Raw genomic sequence first — 20,842 nt, 5'->3', positions numbered from 1 at the left:
TAAAGTCCCATCTCTGATTTTAAGCATTGTTCAAGTATTACATGAGAAAGAATAATCTTTTGCATTCTTTGTATCTTTATATCTTAGAAATTTCATTGTTAATAGACCTCCGGGGAATGTGATCTCTCATCGAGCTCTTTAAGCTCCCAATTCTGCTAGGAATTCGCCAGTAAAGGCCATCAGCATGGCGATGATAAACACTCAAAGACTCAATCAAGAAACAGACAGAGAGAGACATTTGGTTCCGCCGACAGCTGCTTTGCCCCAAAATAAACCCAATCAAGGTCAATTAACTGTATCCATATTGAGCTCTCCTCCAGTCGTCTCCATCAGTCATAGCCCCAGTCGGCTTCTAAACCGATTTTCGCACTGTTGCGTCGTCAACAACGTGGATGTGGAGGGGCAAGTAGAAGTATCTGTGGCTATGCGAGTGTATATGTCCCTGTGGAGTGGTTATAGTTGTGTTCCGCTTGGCGGGGGCGTCTCTTGTTGTTTTCTATTCATTATATTTAGCCAAAAAAAAAAGTTGTTTTCGCTTTTGCGGCCAACAATTATACTACACACAACACAGTCCCTGGTCAATGGAACTCGAAACTCAAAAACCCGCACTACTGGGCGCTGGCGGGGCTTTGAACCCTAGAGATGGGGGCCAGGGGATGGTTGAATGATCTATGCACACACATGTGCTGTTGTCTATCTGATGAGGAAGTCCCCAAACCGAGGGCACACCTGGGGAGATACGACTATTAGTAATTTCTTCCATTTCCAATCTCTTAAACTGTGGAAATTCTACTAATGGCTGATGGTTTTTGGATGAAGTTTTCATCTAGCCGTTGCCATAATTATATATTATTAGAGAAAACTAAAAGAGAAATCGAGGAGCTTTCGCTTTATTTCAGTAATTGTTGAGCGTTCAAGAATCCATCTCTAAGATACTTAGATACTTGGATACTTGGATCTTTCATGGCCTTGTCACGAATGCAAATAATATTCCCTCACGCTGCCATCTCGAATAGCCAAAGTTTCGGTCTTTCGGTTGGTTGCTGCCCCCGTTCCCCTGCCCCTCTTCCCCACTGTTCTCTGTTTACACAGTTTCAGTGTTTCGACCAAATCGTTTGTCTTTGCGGCAACTTGGCCAAAACACAATTAAATAGTTTTCCCCTCTCTCTCTCTCTCTCTGCGTCCCCGACAATATTGAACTTCTATATAATAATACCTGTTTAGAGTTAAGCTCTTGACGTTGATAAAGAGCCTCGCTGCCCCTGCTTTTATATGTATTTTCCATTCGGCATTTGGCAATTCATGTTTTCATTTGACACTGGCCAAAAGCGAAGTTTCCCTCCTGGTTTTTCCATATTTATTTTCGTGCATCAGTGCATCCACAGCGTTGCGACGGGTGTGCGGAAATGATGGCCAGGCCCAGAGCACCAGCAGTGGGGGCTCCATTGGTGTGTCCAGGTCCGTGCCCATCCGGCAGCCGTTTAAGTGTTTTGCACCAAAACAAAAGCAGCCACCAGAGCGCTGTACGCTGCACTGCAATGCATGCAATATTATTGCCGTACAACAATTTCCACAATTATGCAAATAAAACCGAGCCACAATTATCGCTGCCATGGCGGAAGTGCCAAAGACTGCGGCGCAAAGAGGGGCACAGCATGGCATGGGCACCCTGTAAGTGACGTCGACTCTCGACTGGCGCTCGTTTGGCCATCAAATTCAATTAACCTTTATGCCTCCGAGATCGAGTCAGAGAATATACCCGGAATACCCAGAAATGACAGACGAGAGAGAGAGAGACAGAGGGATCTTTAGTTCTTTATCAGTTACATTTATGGTCAGTAGCGATGGAATACCGAGGGTTGATCTATGTTTATTGAAGAGATCTATCTGCGGGGAATCGATCTGTGCTGAGCGTGGCTTTTGAGCGCTCTCTTGTGGCCTAAAGCCAGCTTAAAAGCCACGCTTCAAATCCACGTGTACCATTGAAAGGTATGGGCGTTACTCATCATAATATTACCATTATATCGTCTTTGCTTATACGTTATTGGTAGTAGCAGAACACTTTTCTATTCCCAAGAGATGGTTCCTGGCTGATCTGTGGATGATCGCAGCTCAAAGCAGACCTACAATAAATGATAAGATGTCAAGACCTTTCTATGAAATCAATGAATAAGAGACTCGCCGAAACCCCAACTTATAGTATTTTCCACAGAGTATTTTATTGGCCGCCCTCTTTTTGGATCTGCCTCTCGTGCGGCTGTTAATTGCACTTTCATTGGCCAGGCGCCGCCCCACAGCGACCCCAAAGTTCAATATTTAAATAATTGAATAAAACTTAGATTTCTGACCAAGAGGGGGTTCTGGCACTGGCTCCCGGTCTTGCTTCAGTTGCCGCGCCTCGTCTAACGGGACTGGAGCCACGGGCCAACGCGATGCGCTCTACAAGTCGCCGCGAATTCCGATCTTAACTCCGTCGATGAGTCGAACCAGTGAGCCAGTGAAAGTGAAGTGGGTTTTTCGGTATTTTTGGGTGTCTGCCTTTCCGTTCTTCACTCACGTTTATCGCTCGGTGGCTATCCATAGCGGAAATTACGCTCGTAGAAGCGTAAAATAAAATTAAAACATTGTCCGAATGGCATGGAGAGAGATATATACCCACAATATATACTGTGTGTCAACAAATCGTGACTGCATAAAGAAAATTCAAATACCATCGGCAGCACCCCAACAAACTTTTAATGGGGGTATTTTTGTCCCTTTAATTGCACTCTCGGATTGCCACGAATCCCCCTACCACTGTTGGGTGTAATATGACCCACTTTTGTGGGTCTGTTTATCTGTTTTTAGCTGCCTGCCAAGCCCTCAAACCAAATCGTTTCACACCTTCAGTTTCGGCACGCCCACCACCTCTCAAGGCTGTTTCCACGGAAGTTCAGGGCCGCCCGCCCACACAGAGACCAGAGAGCTGTCTTTAATTTCCAACTTAATTAAATGGCTCGACTGCCTGCCTGCCTGCCTGCCTGCCTGCCTGTCTGCCACTCGAAGAGTGGTCATGCAAATGGCCATTACCGGGTCCCCTCTAGTGGCGATCAAGTAGTCCAATTACGTGGCCCGGGGGGGAGCCATAGATTGTCGCCAGGCGTCTTATCAAAGGGTCTGACAGGGTCTTATCGGCACGGAAAGTGCTTTAGATTTGAAATACACTGATAGGCGGCGCAAACCATTTTATCGAACCAGAAATGGGCTGGCCATATCTCAGACCTTTTCCCGATCTAGTCAGAGATATTCGGCGAAACATTCGAAATGGATTGGGGTTTTTTCCTTTCTAATTAGCGCCGAAACAGCGCTCAAAGTGTTGCCCCAATCCGTTGCACAGTGCACAGCCAATTGAGCAACCGAAAACCACACTCCGGTGATGCCATGCCAGATGCCCCTCGGGCCACCGCCGACAACTGTCAACTGGTGGCCGGAGGTGGCAAATGAAACGAAAAACTTTTACAGTCCGCTGCGGATGACACCAAAAATCGAAATCGAATTCCAAATGAGAAAATGAAACAAGTGAATCGCTTAATTGGCCCGCGGCGTGCGGCAAAGGCAGCGAAGCCAAAAGAAGCCACCAGCTACAACGCCTTCGTGTCGCCGGCCTCCACCGATGCACCCATGGCGCGGGTGCACAACTATGGCAGAGGGAAGGCGACGCCGGCTGGCTCCTCGCTGCCCTCCAGTTCGGCGGGCAAGATCCAGTACGCGGCCCTCAATCGGATGCGCAAGAACCGAAAGATAGACGATCCGCCCAGCCAGCGCCCACGCAGAACCAAGTGGCGGCGTCTGCTGGGCGCCTGCTGGTGGCGGCGGAAACGGCGCCGTCGCCCACGCAGCTACAAAGATTACTGGGGCACTGGGGGCGGTGGGGCCAAGGCCAAGCGGAGTCTCTGCTGCTGTCGCTGGGGCAGGGCACGCGGCAAGGCGTACAGCTGTGACTCCGAGGAGGAGGACGACGACATCGATGCCAAGGTGGCGGCCTACATCGTGGAGATGAAGCAGCGCGAGGCAGTGGCCAGCAAGCAAAGTGAGCCGCGGGAGGAGACCCCCTTTCAGGAACCCCCAGGCCTGCCACAGCAGCGGCAGCCACATCCACATCCCCATCCCCAGCTGCGAAGCGTCTCTCTGCGGCACAAGCCTAGAGCCTGGACCTGGGATGACAGTCTGAGATCCAACTCCGATAGGTTCCTGGAGACCCTCGAGGAGGATCTGCCTGCTGCTGCTGTTGCTGTGCCTGGCGGCAGAATGTCCCTGATCCTGCATCGTCGCACTCCGCTGCATGTCCACTTCGTGGAGAGCGACCAGGAGGACGATCATGAACGGGAAGTGGTGCAAGGTAGGCTGCTGCTGCATGCACCTTGCACTGCTTTCCCAGACTGCATCTTCACTCTTCTTAAACGGGGCTCAGATTGATTAGCTGTGTGTTGGATCGAGGATCGAACTCGTGTATTAATGCCACAATTTTCTCTCTTTGCAGAAGAGGCCAAAGTGGCCGCCGAGGAGCTCACACGTTCGCCGGTGATTGGACAGCGGCAGGCGGCGGATCAGGCCACCGGCAACGCCAGTCCCGTGCAGTCGCGGGCCTCCAACGAGGCCTGGCCGGTGCAGTCGGACGAGGACATCGATCGTCTGGTGGCCATGCATCAGAACCGCAGCAGCCTCAGCTCTTTGGGGGTAGGTCACAGGTTAACTTCGCTCGAAATGAAAGCCTAACTAATGTTCTTTGCTGCAGGTTCGGTCGGAGTCCATGGCCAGCGTGTACTCCGGTGCCGGCGAGGGTCGCTACGGCACTGTGGTGGTCAAGGGTCAGGTGGAGTTCGCCATGCAGTACAATTACAAGCTGGCCGCCCTGGAGATCCATGTGGTGCGCTGCAAGGATCTAGCCGCCGTCGATGCCAAGCGCAACCGCAGCGATCCCTATGTGAAGGTATGTCCTCTTCGTGTCCTGTGTCCTGCCACTCTGTACTCATGCTTTGTGGTGTTTTTTATTAGGTATACCTGCTGCCGGATAAATCAAAGGCCGGCAAGCGCAAAACCAAAGTCAAGAAGCACACTCTCAATCCCATCTTTGACGAGACGATGCGCTTCCACACGCCCATCTCCAGCCTGGAGTCGCGCACCCTGTGGCTGACCGTCTGGCACTCGGACATGTTCGGGCGCAACGATTTCCTCGGCGAGGTCTCTGTCAATCTGCAGGGACGCGTCTTTGACAATCCCCAGTCGCAGTGGTATCTCCTCCAAGAAAGGGTGAGTGCATCATTTGAGCTTAAGCTAGATTTTCGATTACTAACAAGCGATCAATCATTCACAGAGCGAACCCTTCGACGAGGTGGCCACCTACAGAGGCGACATTGTCGTGGGCCTCAAGTACATTCCCCCCGAGAATCTGAAGTCGTCGTTCTTCTCGCGCGGCTCCTCCCTCACGGGCAGCTCCTCGAATCTGCGCAAATTTGGGGGCAGCATCAAGTCCGTGGCCTCGAAATCGGACCGCAGTGCCAAGGGCGGACAGCTGCATGTCCTGGTCAAGGAGGCCAAACACCTGAGTCCCATCAAGGCCAACGGCAGCTGCGATGCCTTCTGCAAGAGGTGAGTGCAAACGCCAATCTCCAACCCACAGAATACATCAACGACCCATCCTTTCCAGTTATCTACTGCCGGACCGCACGCGCAGCTCCAAGCAGAAGACCCCAGTGGTGAAGCGCACTCTGCATCCCAGCTGGAACTACACCTTTGTGTACGAGGATGTGTCGCTGGAGGACTTGTCGGAGCGCGCCCTGGAGCTGACCGTCTGGGATCACGATCGGCTGGCCAGCAACGAGTTTGTCGGCGGCATACGCTTCTCCTTGGGCACGGGTAAGCCGAAGATCCCTTCACCGCCTCGAACAAGCCACTTAATCCACCTTTCTGTTCCTTAACAGGTCGCAGCTTTGGCCGCCAGGTGGAATGGATGGATGCCACTGGCAAGGAGCTATCGCTGTGGCAGAACATGCTGGATCGACCCAATTTCTGGGTGGAGGGCAGCTTGGTGCTGCGCTCCAGTCTGGACGGCATTCGAGCCACGTTGCCATAGGCCCCGCCCCCGCTCCCGATCCCGCTCCCACTTGCATATTAGTAAATTATTTGCTAGAATCCACAGTCCACAATCCACAAAGTTGCAGTTAGAGTTTGCCCATGGCACAACATTGTATTGTATTGTATTGTATTTGTATTTGTATTGTATTAATTATCGAATAAGCTTCGATAATAGCGATAACGATGACTCTGAGAAGCATTATTAGTGTTCTAAGGCAAAGGAAAGGGCAGTCGGATACAGATGGCCCTCATCAATTGATTGTTGTTTGTTTGCACGTGGCACAGCTCCACAGCACAGCTACATAGGTGTTTAAGTTTAAGTGTGTACTGTAGGAAGATGATTCCTGAATACTCGAATATGGCCTCAATACGGCGATGACGCTGCACGTACCCCAGACGTAAATAAATCAAGCAAACATGGCAAAAAACAAGAGCAGAGCGTTATCACGTTATGGCACTACTCGGCAGCGCAGTTCTCAGCGCTATTCGAAGAAGATAAAAACAAAAACTGTAAAGCAGAAAGCAGAAAGCAAAAACACCATGAGAACTACGATGATGACGCAGCCCAAGGCTGGGCTGCCTAGATATTAGCTCTACAATGTACTATGTTTATGTATCTTCTTTCCACCCTCTCCCTCTTTGAGAGGCACTTGCAATTCGCATACTGTATGCACCTAAAGCAACAACTAAAATATAACTACAACTAAAACTAGTTAAAACGAGACATAAGTGTACCATGTATAACTATCCATAATATGCGCGAAATACAAATAACATTTTTTGTAAATCCTTTGTTTCTTTTTCGTTTTCGTTTCCGTTTTCCATAGATCGTAAGCAAAACGCATATGCATATAGTATCTACGCCGACATCATACATATCGCAAAAAACATTGTGCAAAACCAGCAAAGCTTCGTATAACCAAATCCGAACAAATCCCCCCCCACCCCATAGCAGCCAATGATATCATCCTCCCTCCAAGCCTGAATACTGTGGAATTTACACACTACTCTACTATTGAATGAATTGTTTCAGTGAAATCATTTTTAAGAATACAGAAACGAGTCTTATGAATGCTTTTGGTGTAAGTGTATACATATTTACCATGAATACCCGTGAATAATGTTTAGCGTTGAATGAATACGAATATGAATATGAATATGAAAACATGACAAAATTTATAGAAGATGTTTTTTATAAAAGAGAAAATTGCTGAATCACTCGTTGCCTAAATACCGCTTGTCTTTTATACTCGATGTTTTCGAAACACACAAAACAAAATGCACATGCCTGAAATTTGGTGATGAAAATGTTATAATTACTATACACACACACACATCGGATCGGATCGGATCGGATCACAAAAGATAGAAAGATAGATATCATATGGAGATGTGAATGGATGTATCGCAGATGTGGTGTGTGTTTGGAATGGTTAAGGATACTTTCTCTAAAATCAAGCATATATGATATATGTCAAACAATAAGCAGCAAATATTGCAAAAAGTAAATGGTATTTAGTAGCATACAAAGCGCAAGTAAGAAGCATAATTAACTATATACATATACAGATATATAGTACTATATAGTTCTACCTACAAATAGTTAATGTATTATCTAAGGTTGAAGCATTTGCTGTTGTTGATTGGTTCTCTAATCTAGCCATAAATTTGTTGAGATCCCAATCACACCCACACACCCACACACACACACACACACAAATGTAGATATATAGTTTATTCTCTCGTCTCCAAAATGTTTCAATGTTTACTAAATGTACGAGTATATTTTTCTACTATATCTATATACTATAAACTATATTGCTTACTTCTTACCACCTAAACGAGCTGCTATCCTAGGAATGGAATATGAGGAATGGATATGAAATTGTGTTTTAACAATGGATGCTAGTACTCGACCTTTACTTACCCACTTACTCTCTGAGATGGTGCTATACAGATACAGAAACATATACATATACATAGTCATATACATATACTCGTAGAATACACTCTCGTCTCCGGACACTCCGCGGACACACTCTCGGATCGCGGCAGTAGAATCGCGAGAAAGAATCTTTTTACCTTTTTACTGTGTAACGTATTGGATGGGATGTGCATTTCCGGATTCAACTGAACTATTGTGAACCCTAGTGTTGATTAGGCATATACGATATACATATGGAATGCAGTCTTCAGACCTATCCGCCACTATATACATATACATATACACATCTACTGAGATACATTACTTATACAAGCAATGCGTATGCGACTACCACCATCGCATTCCCCATAGTCTTAAGCAATTGCAGATAAAAAACAGAAAACAAAAAACAAAATGTTCTTAAGATAAAACGATAGCAATTAGGACATTTCTGATGGCGTTTTTGACACTGCCTGGGACATCCGCTTGGTGATGCCCGGGCATGTTCACAAAAAAAAGTGTAGTTACAAAAGATAAAGATACAAATATCAAGCAAAAAATATTTATGTACCCATTGTATTTGTTAGCAATCGCCGAAATTGCTCAGAAAATCAGAAAAAAACGATTATCAAATATGAGTATATCGATTGTGCATATAGACCCCCCACTCCTCCCGTATTGGCCGATGAGCCACGCCCCCAAAAAATATACATGTTGCGTTAAAGTAGAGAACTTTTTTTAGCGAGTACACACACACACAGAGACACACATACACATAGATACTGATGAACGTTGGAACGGTTTCCTTCCTATTAAGTAGCCAACCCGTACTATATCTATGTTCTGTTTAACAGCTCAACCTGATCTATCCTAAGTACTGCCCTGAGAACAATCTTTTTACAATGCAATAGTCTATAATTTAACCAATACTACGATTATATATACTATAGATTTCCTGAGTTCTACCTCAAACTGATTGATGTCTTTCGAAGCAATTGGAAAGCTATACTAATCCAATCTAAAACCAATCTTAATATCGAGCGACTGTCTTAGATTTAAGCAGATATTTCTGTGCACAGAGAATACCTTTCGGTTTGCTGATTTTCCCGGCCATTGGTAAGACTTTCTATGGCCCTAAGAACACAGACAGACAGACACAAAGCCGTTATGTTTATGGCATTTAAGCGTTGCATAATTACAAGAGTTTACATAACCATTTACAAGATACAAGATACTTATGAACCTTTTACTTACAAGTAAGTACTTAAAACATGCGACAACAACAACAACAAAAAATACCGACACGATACACGATTCCCCGAAAATTTAAAAATACGAGTAATAACGAGCTCAAGAAATTGGCTCAATACGCCCCATACGGACTCTCGCTCCAAGTAAAAATTGTGTTAGAAATTGTGAACCGCAATGAATCAATCAAATAAAGCAAAATTCACATCTACTGACATTCGTTTTGTGTCTTATTTCTTATACCTATGGCTGGACTAGACTTCTGCCTCCGTTTGGCCGTTGATCTGGTGGAGCTTCAGCTCTTCGGCGGGCTGCTTGGCCACGTCGTCATCGTGGGGCCGCCAGCAATCAAAGGAGAGCATGGACTCGCCCTTGCCAAAGGCCTCGCCATCGGCCAAGGTGATGGGAAGTTGTCTGGAAGTTCAAAAAATATATAATATCTCACAATATTCTTGATGAGTGTCGCCCTCACCTGTTGTTGGTCTCCGGCAGCATGAGGGTGCAGAAGGAGGCCGTCAGCAGTAGCAGGGCCAGGATCAGGGACGTGGCCGCTGCCAGTTTTGTGCCCAAATGTATGAGATAGGGCGACAGAAAGGAGGCACCCGCGGCCGCCAGATGCACTGCGGCAATGCCCCGCGATCGGACACAGGTGGGCAGCAGCTCGGAGGCGTACTGGGAGGTGACTGTGTAGCACAAGGAGATGCCCAGCCGCATGGGCAGGGCAAAGGACAGCAGCAGCGTCACACTGCTCTGGGCTCCCTCCGTGGACAGGGCCACGCCCAGGGCGCAGGACAGCAGCCCCGTGCAGAGCATGGCCAGGAAGGCAGTGGCCTTGCGACCCACTCGGCTCTGCAGGAGACCCTGGATGAAGCCCGATGGCGGGACGACCAAAGCAAACAGCGAGAAGACCACAAAGGGCGACATACCCAAGCCCTCGACATTCCGGGAAATGGTATTGAAGCTCAAGGAAGTCAGCATGCTGCAGGGAGAGAGATATACCAAGATATGAGACAGATTCTATTGGAGGGACTGAAAGACTCACAAGATCAGTACCACCAGCAAGGAGATCTTGCGCAGATTGGGTGTTCGCATCAGGTCAATGATCCCAGCCGTCTGTTCCGGCTGATTCGATAGCTTCCTCTTGGCTATGCAGTTTCTGCGGAATGCCTCAAAGTCCGCAGCCGCCACTTGGCGGCCATTGAAGTGGGCAATGTGCTTCAGCCGGGCAATGGCTCCCTCCACATTGGTCCGCGTGATCAGCCACTGGGCGCTCTCCTGCACCACAAAGTAGAACAGGGCCACCACCAGCTGCAGCAGGGCCGAGCAGGTCAAGTAGATGCGCCAGTTGCCGGCCAGCACCGATAGCCAGGGTGCCACCAGGGCCCCCAAGCAGAAGCAAATACCCAGGGTTCCGCTAATGGCCAAATTTCTTAGCTTGGGGGCCAAGTATTCCAGAACTATACAGATACAAATTGGGATTGAGTTTGACTAAAAATAATAACTAGTTTATAGAGGAACATGAACATAAAAAACACACACAAACCGGTAGGTTGTTGCCTATCTTAACACTCGGAGAACAAGTAAGTATTTTCCTAAAATAATCGCCATAGTTTTATGGAACTGTGGTGTCATATGTCAGAAGTTAACTTTACAGGGAATCTTGAAAAATATCTAGGTCACTTTATTCACCTATCTATACTTTTGCCTGCCAGTCTCTTAGACTCCTAGATTGAGGAATGGTATCTGTTATTTAGAAACTAACAATATACAACTTTCGAATTGGTGATCTATCATATCATACCATTTCTGGGTTCCTTTATCCATCTTTCCATACTTTTGTCTACCAGTCTCAGCCTCTTAGATTGAGGAATGGTATCTGTTATTAGTTACCTAACAATAGAGTATCCAGCGAGACCAATATAGTAGCTATAAAACTTTCGGATTGGTGATCTATCATATCACACCATATCTGGATCCCTTTATCCATATTTCTATAGATCTCTGGGCCTCTTAGATTGAGGAATGGTATCTGCTATTAGGTACCTAACAATATAGTATCTATAAAACGTACGGATTGGTGATCTTTCAGTTGAAATTAAAGAAAAATTGCATTCACATTCAGATATATATACATAGATCACGGACATAGAAACATCACATTTCCATCGTTTTTCTTTATGAAATAAATTCAAGAGAATCTGATTACGAGTATTATAAGGAAAACAGTGTAGGTATATACGCTTCGTAACCTTTAACTGCGGCTTTGGAAAACAATTAGGCAGCTAATTTTCGACCTAGAAAGAACTACTAAGAACTGACTATTGCAGACACAGAAGTCGAATCAGAACTTAAATAAAAATCTATAATTTTCCTTATAAATGTTAACGTCTATAGCCATGGTCAAACTATTACCAATTATGTTCGCTCTGAATGAGGAGGAGAAAGAGGAGTAGGTTTATGAGTACCCATCCTCTTGGGGCAACCGTACTATGTATATCTTCTTTCTATCTATGATGGATATGCTATATGCTTCTTTGGATATACATATGTACATACACACGTACTATATTGGGTACACTTGAACCGAACGGAGAGCTTCATCTAGGCGTCTAGATATCACTCTGTTGTTCAATCTGAACTTTATACATGTGTACACTTACATATGAGTATATATGTACATATAGTAGAAAAACATTGGAGAGTACGCTATGGCGTGCTCAAGATATCGCAGTGCTTACCCAGAATAAACATCAGATAATAATTGGCTGTGGCGGCCAGACCCGAAATGCAGCGAAAGCTGGCAAACTGCACCAGATTCGTCGCGTAGGTGGTAAGGAAGTCGCCGACGAAGCCGCACTGGTTGGCCAGGATCACGGCTCGCACTCGCCCAATCCTGTCGCCCAGCATGCCAAAGGTAAAGGTGCCCATCAGGGAGCCCAGGAAGAACAGCGACTGGCCGATGCGTGCCTTGTAGGCGTCATCGCAGACCCAATTGAGCTGATCGGCAAAGAATGGCATTAGATCTTTGGGGTTCCCTGGGGAAGCTCGCTAGCCGGGGGGGCTCACCTCGGCATTCATGCTCCTGAATCCATAGTCGTAGTTGTAGATCCAGCGCTGGCAGGCCTCCGAACTGACCGTCAGATTGTTGCCCTCGATCTTCTCCAGGCGGGTGCAGGAGGCGTCCTTGCCAAAGGGCGCATAGATGGCCGCGATCTCCTCGAAGCTGAGGTCCGCCAGCTGATCGTGGTAGCACCAATGCTGGGGAACAAACCCGATGATGTTCTGTGAGTAGTAGTGGACGGTCGTGGTGAAGGCGATATAGCCGAGCAGCAGTATCATGAGGTACTGATAGCGACCCGCATTTCCGCACTTCTCCAAGATCTTGTCAAAGTCCATGATGACAAGTCGTTCTCCTGCTGAGATTCTATTAAGACTAAGCCTCAGCTGACCTAAACCGATGCGAAACGACACGAAACGAGACACGACTGAGCCGAAACGCCGCTAAAGAGTGCGGAAAGTGGCCGGATTCGCACGTTGGGTCTCGGTCTAGCTCCAGCTCTGATAAGATTGGGATAGTCTGGGGGCGGGCTGGCTGGCTGGAGGGCTTATCGTACGAGCACAATATATGGCGGTTGTGCTCAAAAGCAAATGTTTTTATTATTTAAGTGAATTCACTCATTTATTCCAATCTAAACAAACGCCGGCGTCTTACGAGAAGTCCTCTCTCACTCTCTATCTATCTCTCTCTGTTGGAATAGATAACAGTTGACCTCTGAAGTTTTAATCAAATACATTGTGAACGGATTCTCAGTTCAATGGACTAGCAATAAAGTCAGTTCCCATGATCTGACTGGCAATTTAGCCCCAATTACATGTGTCTATGTGTGCGTACAAGTGCCTAAGGTCAAGTCTAATGCCTACAATCAAAGCAAGAAGCAAGAAAATCTCATCTGTGACACAGTGACACCTATAGATGAACAAATTGCTTGTGATATCTGTATAGTAAACACACACTTTGAAGACTCTTCTTCTGGCTGCAGGCGGTACTAGATATGGGACTTCTTTCGAGACCTTCCTCCCACTATTCTTCGAGAGACTTCGGAATTCTTTCGAGACCAATTGCATACTAAAGTTTAAGTACTTTCCTCTCACTACTCTCGGTTAAGCTTTGCTAAATCCTCGTTCCTCTATTGTTATATGATCTGGCCATGTCGTATTGTCATCTTTATGTTGTTATCTTGCATCAAATTAATGCTAGTATTTTTAGAGGTTTATGTGGCTTGTCTGAGCTTTTATCTATATTTTGGCATAGATAGTTATCACACTTTAGGTATAGGTACTTGTAGGATAATAAACATGATATCTCTTGAAGATTTTCCATCAAAACTACGATAGATCTGTCCGTTCTTTCTGAATAAATTACACTTGACTATCACAGGAGACAACCTTTATTCGGGCACAAGTTTCTGATGGGTCTCGGCACTGAGATCGGCCTCGTCTTCCTTTTTGGGGCGCCGCAGGAAGTCGAACATGCGCTCGCCCTTGCCGAACTGCTCGCCCTCGGCCAGGGACATTGGCAGCTTCTTGTTGCGGGTCTCCGGCATAAGCAGGCAGATCCAGGCGCTGGCAAAGAGCAGCAGACAGATGATAATCGAGGAGGCAGCCCGAAAATACGTGTCCAGATGCAGGATGAATGGCGAGACGAAGGAGAAGGCCGCTCCGCTGACATGGGCCACCGCCAGGATACCGGACCGCACGCAGGTGGGCACAAGCTCCGCGGAGATCTGCATGGTGGCCCCGGTACAGACGGAGATTCCGAACCGCGAGGTCAGAATGAGGGCCACCAGCAGGACCGGGCTGGGCTGTTTCCAGAAGGTCAGGAGTATGCCGCAGGCGGCTGTCATTAGACCAGTGGCAACCATGCTGCTCACCGCCGTAAACTTGCGACCCATACTCTTTTGGGCCTGGGCCTGGAACAGCCCCGAGGGTGGCAGCGTCAGGGCGAACAAAGTGAACATGATGAAGGGCGAGAGGCCGAGACCCTCCACATTACGGGACACGGTGTTGTAGCAGAGGGTGATAATGGTGCTGCAAGGGAAAAACAGGTGTTTAGAGATGTTTCAAGAATATCCTCATTCGAACTTACAACACCAGCAACACGTTGATCATCCTGAGGCGGAGGCGAGGCGTCTTTAGGGCATCCATCAGCTTGGACTGCCTCTGCATGGAGTGATGACTGCTGGCCGATTCCTGGCCCTTGCAGTGGACGCGGAACTGCTCAAAGTCCTCCTCGCTGACCTCGCGCCGATTGAAGTGTGCCACCCGCCTCAGCCGCAGCAGGGCTCCGTCGATGTCGTGGCGGGTGACCAGCCACTGGGCACTCTCCTGGACCAGGAAGTAGAACAGGGTTACCAGTAGCAGGGGCACGGCGGACCAGGCCATAAACGTGCGCCACTCGCCCACCCAGACGGCCTGCCAAGAGGCACTAATCATGCCCAGAGAGTAGAAGACGGACAAGATTAGGTTCAGGCCAACATTGCGCAGCGAGGGCGACACGTACTCGAGCGCTGTTTTGGGGAGAGAGGTAAGACTAGATAAGTTTTAGAGCCTAGTTAAGATAACGTACCCAGAATATACATCAGGTAGGCATTGGCTTCGGCCGCTAGCCCAGACACGAACCGACTCACTGAGAATGTCACCAAGCTCTGCGCAAAGATGGTGGCCGAGTCGCCCAGAAAGCCGCACCAGTTGGCCAAGATCATCGCCTTGATGCGTCCGATGGTGTCGCCAAGCAGTCCGAAGATCAGTGTTCCGCACATGGATCCCACAAAGAACAGGGATTGACCCACACGCGCCTTGTAGGCGGCATCACAGACCCAGTTGAGCTGCAAAGAGAAAACGTCACTAAGTCACACTCAACGATCTCTGGGAGGATCTCTGCGTTTGTCATACTTCGGCATTCATGCTCCTGAACCCGAAATCGTAGTTGTAGATCCACCGATCGCAGGCCTCGCTGCTCGCCGTGGCGTTGCTTCCGTCCGGATCGATGGATGCCAGTCGCGTGCAGGAGGGATTCTCGAACTGCGAATAGATGGCCGCGATCTCCTCAAAGCTGCGATGCTCCAGATCTGGGTGGTGGCACCAGTGGTCGGGCACAAAGCTGATCACATTCTGGGCGAAGTAGTGCCTGGAGACGACGAACATTAGGAAGCCGTAGAGCGCCATCAGCATGTACTGGTAGCGATGACAGTCGCCACACTTGCCCAGTATCTTCTCAAAGTCCATCTCGGAGTCGCTTAAGCTGTGGAGTGGTGTGATGTGATGCGGCGTGGCGAGGCGTGGCGCGTGCTGCTGGGACTGGGGGGTTGGGGTCTGGGGAAAGCGCTCAATGGGGTGCGTCGCTCGTCCGCTCTCTGTGGCTGCCACGCGCATACTGCCACTCTACTCCACTCCGATCCGATCCGATTCCGCCTTGGCTGAATAGTTAAGAGCGCGCTGGCTAGCTATGCAGTGCTGTGCTATGCTGTGTTGTGAAAGCGGCCCCGTGAGGCTGATATTGGAGTTGAATAGTGGAATGGAATCGACTCTTTCGTCTCTCCCCAGCTGATAAGTAGTTTGCTTTGGGCCCCTTAGAATGAAATGCCCGTCGATTCGATCACAAGCTATACGTATTGATTTAATTATTGGTCTTGATAAGCGACCCACTCGCGTTGTCTATATCATCGCGCTAATCTACAATCTACTATTCAAAATTTATAACTTGGTTATTACTTAGTATGATTGTTGCATAAATATACAAATTTTGTTGGTGTCTTTTTTAGTAAATTCATGAAAAAGTAAGCTGATTATAATTTATGCTAATTTATTATACGTCTGCTAAATGGTTTTCATTCATTCGAATAAACTAGGTAGGTACAGATATGATTTTTATACCCAATACTCACAAAGAATATAGGGTTATATTAGATTTGTGCGGAAAATGGATGTGTGTTACGCCCAGAGAAAAACCAAAAACCACATTCATAGAGAATGAACGTATCTTCCAGACTGCAAAACCTGAATCAGATCGGATCATTATTATAGCCAGACAGAACAAAAGAAACTTCACTGCTTACTCATTTTCTGCCTCTCTCTTACACACACTCTTTGTCGTGCAATGTGTGCTCTGAAGGAGGAGCATACTAGTGTTCATTGCTCATTTCGGTGAACATGTTCACTTGTTCTTTTTTAGTAAGTGAGTCAACTCATTTATATTGCTCAATTGCTCACTTAGTTACTCACTTGTTCAATGTTCATGCACAGATCCCTTAGCATCATAGACTTGCAACTCAGAAATTGGCAACTCAAAACTGATTTGCAATACTTGTACTTGGCGTCTTGGCGTCCAACTTTTTCGAAATGATTCCCAGATGGCAAAATGTCATTTGAGGAGCAACATTGCACAAAACGTGGGTAGAGAACAGGTGAGCAAAATTAACTAGTGAACAAAAAAGAATAAGTGAGCAAAAATGAACGGTTTGGAAGGACATCACTTAAGTGAACAAGCGTAATGGTTCCTATTAGATCCACCAGAAACTGAACACCTTTCACCATTCCGCTTTGTAGATCGAATTATTCTCACTATAGTTCCCTCTACCATATTATATCTACTAATAATTACATTCCTCTTCTTAAATTACTAATGCTCACATACCTTTCTCGTAATTAGTCATAGTATTGTGCATGCTTAGTTCTTTTACTCAGTTTAGTTCTAGTTATCCTCGAATATTAGTCCAAGATAGATGATCTTTCCTGAAAGTACGCGATCGGTTCGCCTCATGCAGCAGCGCCCCTCGGCCGGTTTGCGTTCTTGCCTGGGATCCGCACATAACAGGCTTCGGCTTGGTGCCGCATTCATTGCACATCAGCGTCCAAATAAGATATTCATAATATGATTTTAATCCGAAAACTTGTTGAACATTATATATTCAAATCTGAACAAATGGAACCAATTAAAAGGTTCACATATTCCAATGTTTGAGTGGTACAAATTTGCTGTTGTTTTGTCATAAACAACCCACATAAATCTCCCTATATCCCTTTGGGACTAATGAATCATTATCGTACACATCTTATCGTCCCCAAATAAGTATCACCCACTAAAGCCTAAGATAAACAGCTACCACAAATATCAATTGTTCGTGTAGCTTATGGCAGTGAAATTCCGTAATACTGAATCACAAACATTTCCCTATTGTTGCGCAGTTTTCGTCATGAGAGTGTCCTCTTCCTTGGCCTTGGCAGCCATTTCGACCCCTGTTTCCACCTCCTGGCTCTCTCCTTTTCTCAGATTACGGAGAAAGTCGAACATGCGTTCTCCTTTGCCGAATTCCTCGCCCTCCGCCAGGGACATGGGCAGCTTCCGATTACGCGTCTCGGGCAGCAATAGGCAGACGTAGGCCCCTGCCAAGAAGAGCAGACCCAGTATGATCGAAGGGGCCGGCCTGAAGTACGTTCCGAGGTGCAGGATGTAGGGCGAGAGGAAGGAGGCGGCAAAGCCGGCCACATGAACCACAGCCACCCCCCGACCACGCACGCAGGTGGGAATGAGCTCCGTGGAGAACTGCGAGCTGGCCCCATCGGCAATGGACACCCCGAAGCGGGCGGCCAGCGTCAGGCCCACCAGCAGTAGCACATTCTGATTTCTGCCCAGCGATATGACGAGACCCGCACCAGCGGCAAACAGCCCCGTGATGGCCATCCAACTGACGGCAGTGGCCTTGCGACCGATGCGATCCTGCAGCAGGCCCTGCAGGTAGCCCGAGGGCGGCAACGTCAGGGCGTTCAGGGAGAACATGATGAAGGGCGAGATGCCCAGACCCTCCACGTTCCGGGCAATGGTGTTGTAGCAGGGCGTGATAATTATGCTGGGGGAAACGAATTAAAAAATATTAATTAATTTTTTAGAACTTACAAAACTCTTAGGCTTAAATTCAAAATACATATAAAGGCATCAGAGTTGAAGGGAATTATGCATTCTTTATGATCTATAATACTTAAAAGATATTGGATTTTGCATCCATTCTACACAATCTTCTTTCCTTTACAATTTCCTTCTTCAACCCCATATTATTTATATATTTATTAATCCGATAAATACTCACAAAATCATCAGCAGTTTGAATGCGGTACTGCGCATGCGCGGCGTCTTGAGCATGTCGAGCAATTTGGTCTGACTTTTCGCTGCCTGGGCCTCCTTCTGGTAGTGCCGCTCACAGTAGCCACGGAACGCCTTGAAGTCATCGTCGCTGACCTCGCGGCGATTGATTTTGGCCACGCGCTGAAGCCTCGTAATGGCTCCATCGATATCGTTGCGCGTGACCAGCCACTGGGCACTCTCCTGGACCAGGAAGTAGAAGAGCGTCACGAGCAGCAGTGGCAGCGAGGAGCAGGCCAGGAAAATGCGCCAGTGACCCACCCAAACGGCCAGCCACGAGGCCCCAATCAGGCCCAGGCAGTAGAAGCTGCCCAAAACGGTGTTGAGGCCAACATTTCGCAGTGAGGGCGAGACATATTCGAGAACTGGTTGATGGAACAAAGTGTAAGCCAAGTAGAATAAGTGGGTGTCCATGCCATTTACTTACTCAGTATGTACATGAGATACGAGTTGGCATCGGCCGCCAGACCAGACACAAAGCGACTCAGGGAAAATGAAGTCAAACTTTCTGCAAATATCGTGGAGAAATCGCCCAGGAAGCCGCACCAGTTGGCCAATATCAGAGCCTTGATTCTGCCAATGCGATCGCCAAGCAAACCGAACACAAGAGTGCCACAGACGGAGCCCACAAAGAACAGAGACTGACCCACTCGCGGCTTATAGGCCTCATCGCACACCCAGTTCAGCTGTGTGCAAAAGATGAGGCATTAATCTTCAGGTTTCCAATACCCTTGCCCGACTCACCTCCGTGTTCATGCTCTTGTATCCGAAGTCATATTTGTAAATCCATCGATTGCAGCGCTCTGGGCTTAGTGTGGCATTGCGGCCATCCGGATCGATCGACAACAGTCGCGTGCAGGCTGGTCTCTCGAACTGCGAATAGATGGCCTGGATATCGGCAAAGCTTCGGTTGGCCAGCTGCTCGTGATAGCACCAGTGGTCGGGCACAAAGCTGATCACATTCTGGGAGAAATAGTGCATCGATATGACGACCATGAGGAAGCCGTACAGAGAGAGCAGCAGGAACTGATAGCGACTGCTGTTGCCGCACTTGGCCAGAATCTCCTCGAAATCCATGTTCTTATCGGTTTTGCGTCCCACCTCTCTAGCGGTGCTCTCAGTGTTGCGATAAGCGCATATCTGCGGCGCCTGGCATTTATTTGAGCTAACGAAACCAGCTAACCCACAGCTGGTTCTGGCAAATCGTTTTATTAGCCCCCGAACACTCTCCGAGAGTTTATTGAACGCAGCAGCTGTAAACCCGTTCCGTGTGTGTTCTGGTGGCACGGAGCGCAAACAACCTACTGGTTGCGACCCACAGCGAGTACTAAAAAATATGTGGTTTGCTTAGAGAGAGTGCACTCTCTCCAAACATATTCTATGGTTTGAATATTGATTTACTCACGTCTGAGAGCGCTGATAGAGAGAGTTTGAATTGCTGCCAATGCTATAGAAAATTTGAATATCAATTAATTTCAATTTTTGCCAATTAGTTTTGATAAACGAACAACCTCAAAGTATGGCAGAAATAATGATAATTGATTAATAAGCAATATGAATTTGATTTTCAGGACTTCTGAGATACATTTAGAAAAATACATTTGCAATACCTTTCTAAAGTTTTAAGCCCTGTTGTGTGTAACGGCCCAAGATTGATGGATATTTTTTCTAAGCATATTCTTCAGGATTGTTTGAAGACAGTCGACTTTCTTTGACAGTCTCAGTCGACTCCCAGTCGAGGACTCTTTTATTTTTAGTAGTTTGAAATTTAAGACTAAACTAATTTATGTTTGTCATTAGCTTGTAGGGACTGAAGCAATGATGTCCATAAATTGAACAGACTTTTTAAATAATAAAATATAAATAAATATATAAGTCCTCAGGATGGTATCAATATAACCGTATACATAGTGAAATAAATAGTATAAATATATATAGTAAAAAGAATGTTTCGTTGAAGTTCTAGAAGAAGCAAAAGATACACACTATTTCTGAACATTAAAACTTTGGCTTGGTGTCCGAGTATCTTCCAGGTAAGGCCACAAAAATGCGTCAAGTCAGCAAAGGCCAGTTTCCATTTTTAGAAAATCTTTGGGGATATGATGCAAATTCTAAGTATGAGGATGTGATCTACTTAACCAGTCCTACAACCTAATTTTTGCCCCTTTCAAAGCGAATCATGCATAGAGTATCTTATGAGTCGGAAAAGATCTTTCCCTAGAATGCAGTACAATTACAGAAACTCTGCAAAGATTATATACATCACCATTGTTCATTGTTCACATTAGTTACCACTGAAAGATCATTAAGAACACATTTCGATTATGTTTTTTTATTGATTTTATTTTAGTTTTTTTTTA

At 46.8% G+C, this 20,842-nt stretch overlaps 4 protein-coding genes across 13 annotated transcripts in view; 1 reads left to right on the top strand and 3 right to left on the bottom strand.

Annotated features, from left to right (window-relative positions):
* btsz (bitesize) overlaps positions 1–7,160 on the top strand; it is a 51,729-nt gene extending 44,569 nt beyond the window's left edge. For 8 of the 9 annotated variants that reach the window (XM_033376875.1, XM_033376878.1, XM_033376872.1 and 5 more), the window contains 6 exons: positions 4,520–4,716; positions 4,775–4,969; positions 5,035–5,289; positions 5,354–5,628; positions 5,687–5,895; positions 5,961–7,160. In XM_033376875.1, coding sequence (XP_033232766.1) covers positions 4,520–4,716; positions 4,775–4,969; positions 5,035–5,289; positions 5,354–5,628; positions 5,687–5,895; positions 5,961–6,112 — 1,283 coding nt within the window. In that variant the 3' untranslated portion in view covers positions 6,113–7,160. Of the gene's footprint in view, positions 1–3,534; positions 4,070–4,519; positions 4,717–4,774; positions 4,970–5,034; positions 5,290–5,353; positions 5,629–5,686; positions 5,896–5,960 lie in introns of those variants that run through there. The other variant, XM_033376879.1, reaches the window with a different exon arrangement.
* Positions 7,161–7,757: 597 nt separating this feature from the next.
* LOC4801061 (solute carrier family 22 member 6) lies at positions 7,758–12,801 on the bottom strand. Its single transcript, XM_001358188.4, has 5 exons — positions 12,353–12,801; positions 12,025–12,283; positions 10,329–10,743; positions 9,759–10,265; positions 7,758–9,700 (listed from the first exon to the last, which is right to left on the bottom strand). The coding sequence occupies exons 1-5, from the start codon at positions 12,680–12,682 to the stop codon at positions 9,541–9,543; spliced, it is 1,671 nt and encodes a 556-aa protein (XP_001358225.3). The 5' UTR covers positions 12,683–12,801; the 3' UTR covers positions 7,758–9,540.
* A 904-nt stretch (positions 12,802–13,705) lies between these two features.
* Positions 13,706–16,333, bottom strand: LOC4801062 (organic cation transporter-like protein). Of its 2 annotated transcripts, XM_001358187.4 has the most exons (4): positions 15,239–16,333; positions 14,913–15,171; positions 14,433–14,853; positions 13,706–14,374 (listed from the first exon to the last, which is right to left on the bottom strand). In XM_001358187.4, the coding sequence occupies exons 1-4, from the start codon at positions 15,716–15,718 to the stop codon at positions 13,735–13,737; spliced, it is 1,800 nt and encodes a 599-aa protein (XP_001358224.4). In that variant the 5' UTR covers positions 15,719–16,333; the 3' UTR covers positions 13,706–13,734. The 2 variants fall into 2 exon arrangements, with proteins under 2 accessions (XP_001358224.4, XP_015038525.2); XM_015183039.2 differs by lacking the exon at positions 15,239–16,333 and having other exon boundaries at positions 14,966–15,066.
* A 944-nt stretch (positions 16,334–17,277) lies between these two features.
* On the bottom strand, positions 17,278–19,835 carry LOC4801063 (organic cation transporter protein). The gene is made up of 4 exons (XM_001358186.4): positions 19,227–19,835; positions 18,910–19,168; positions 18,430–18,847; positions 17,278–18,192 (listed from the first exon to the last, which is right to left on the bottom strand). Exons 1-4 carry the CDS (start codon positions 19,557–19,559, stop codon positions 17,517–17,519), a joined length of 1,686 nt encoding a protein of 561 aa, XP_001358223.3. The 5' UTR covers positions 19,560–19,835; the 3' UTR covers positions 17,278–17,516.
* Between the last annotated feature and the right edge of the window lie 1,007 nt (positions 19,836–20,842).

This window comes from Drosophila pseudoobscura, chromosome 2 (genome assembly GCF_009870125.1).
Source record: "Drosophila pseudoobscura strain MV-25-SWS-2005 chromosome 2, UCI_Dpse_MV25, whole genome shotgun sequence".
Classification (NCBI taxonomy): domain Eukaryota; kingdom Metazoa; phylum Arthropoda; class Insecta; order Diptera; family Drosophilidae; genus Drosophila; species Drosophila pseudoobscura.
Note: the sequence above shows the minus strand (reverse complement) of the source record. Positions and strands in the feature narration are given on the sequence as shown.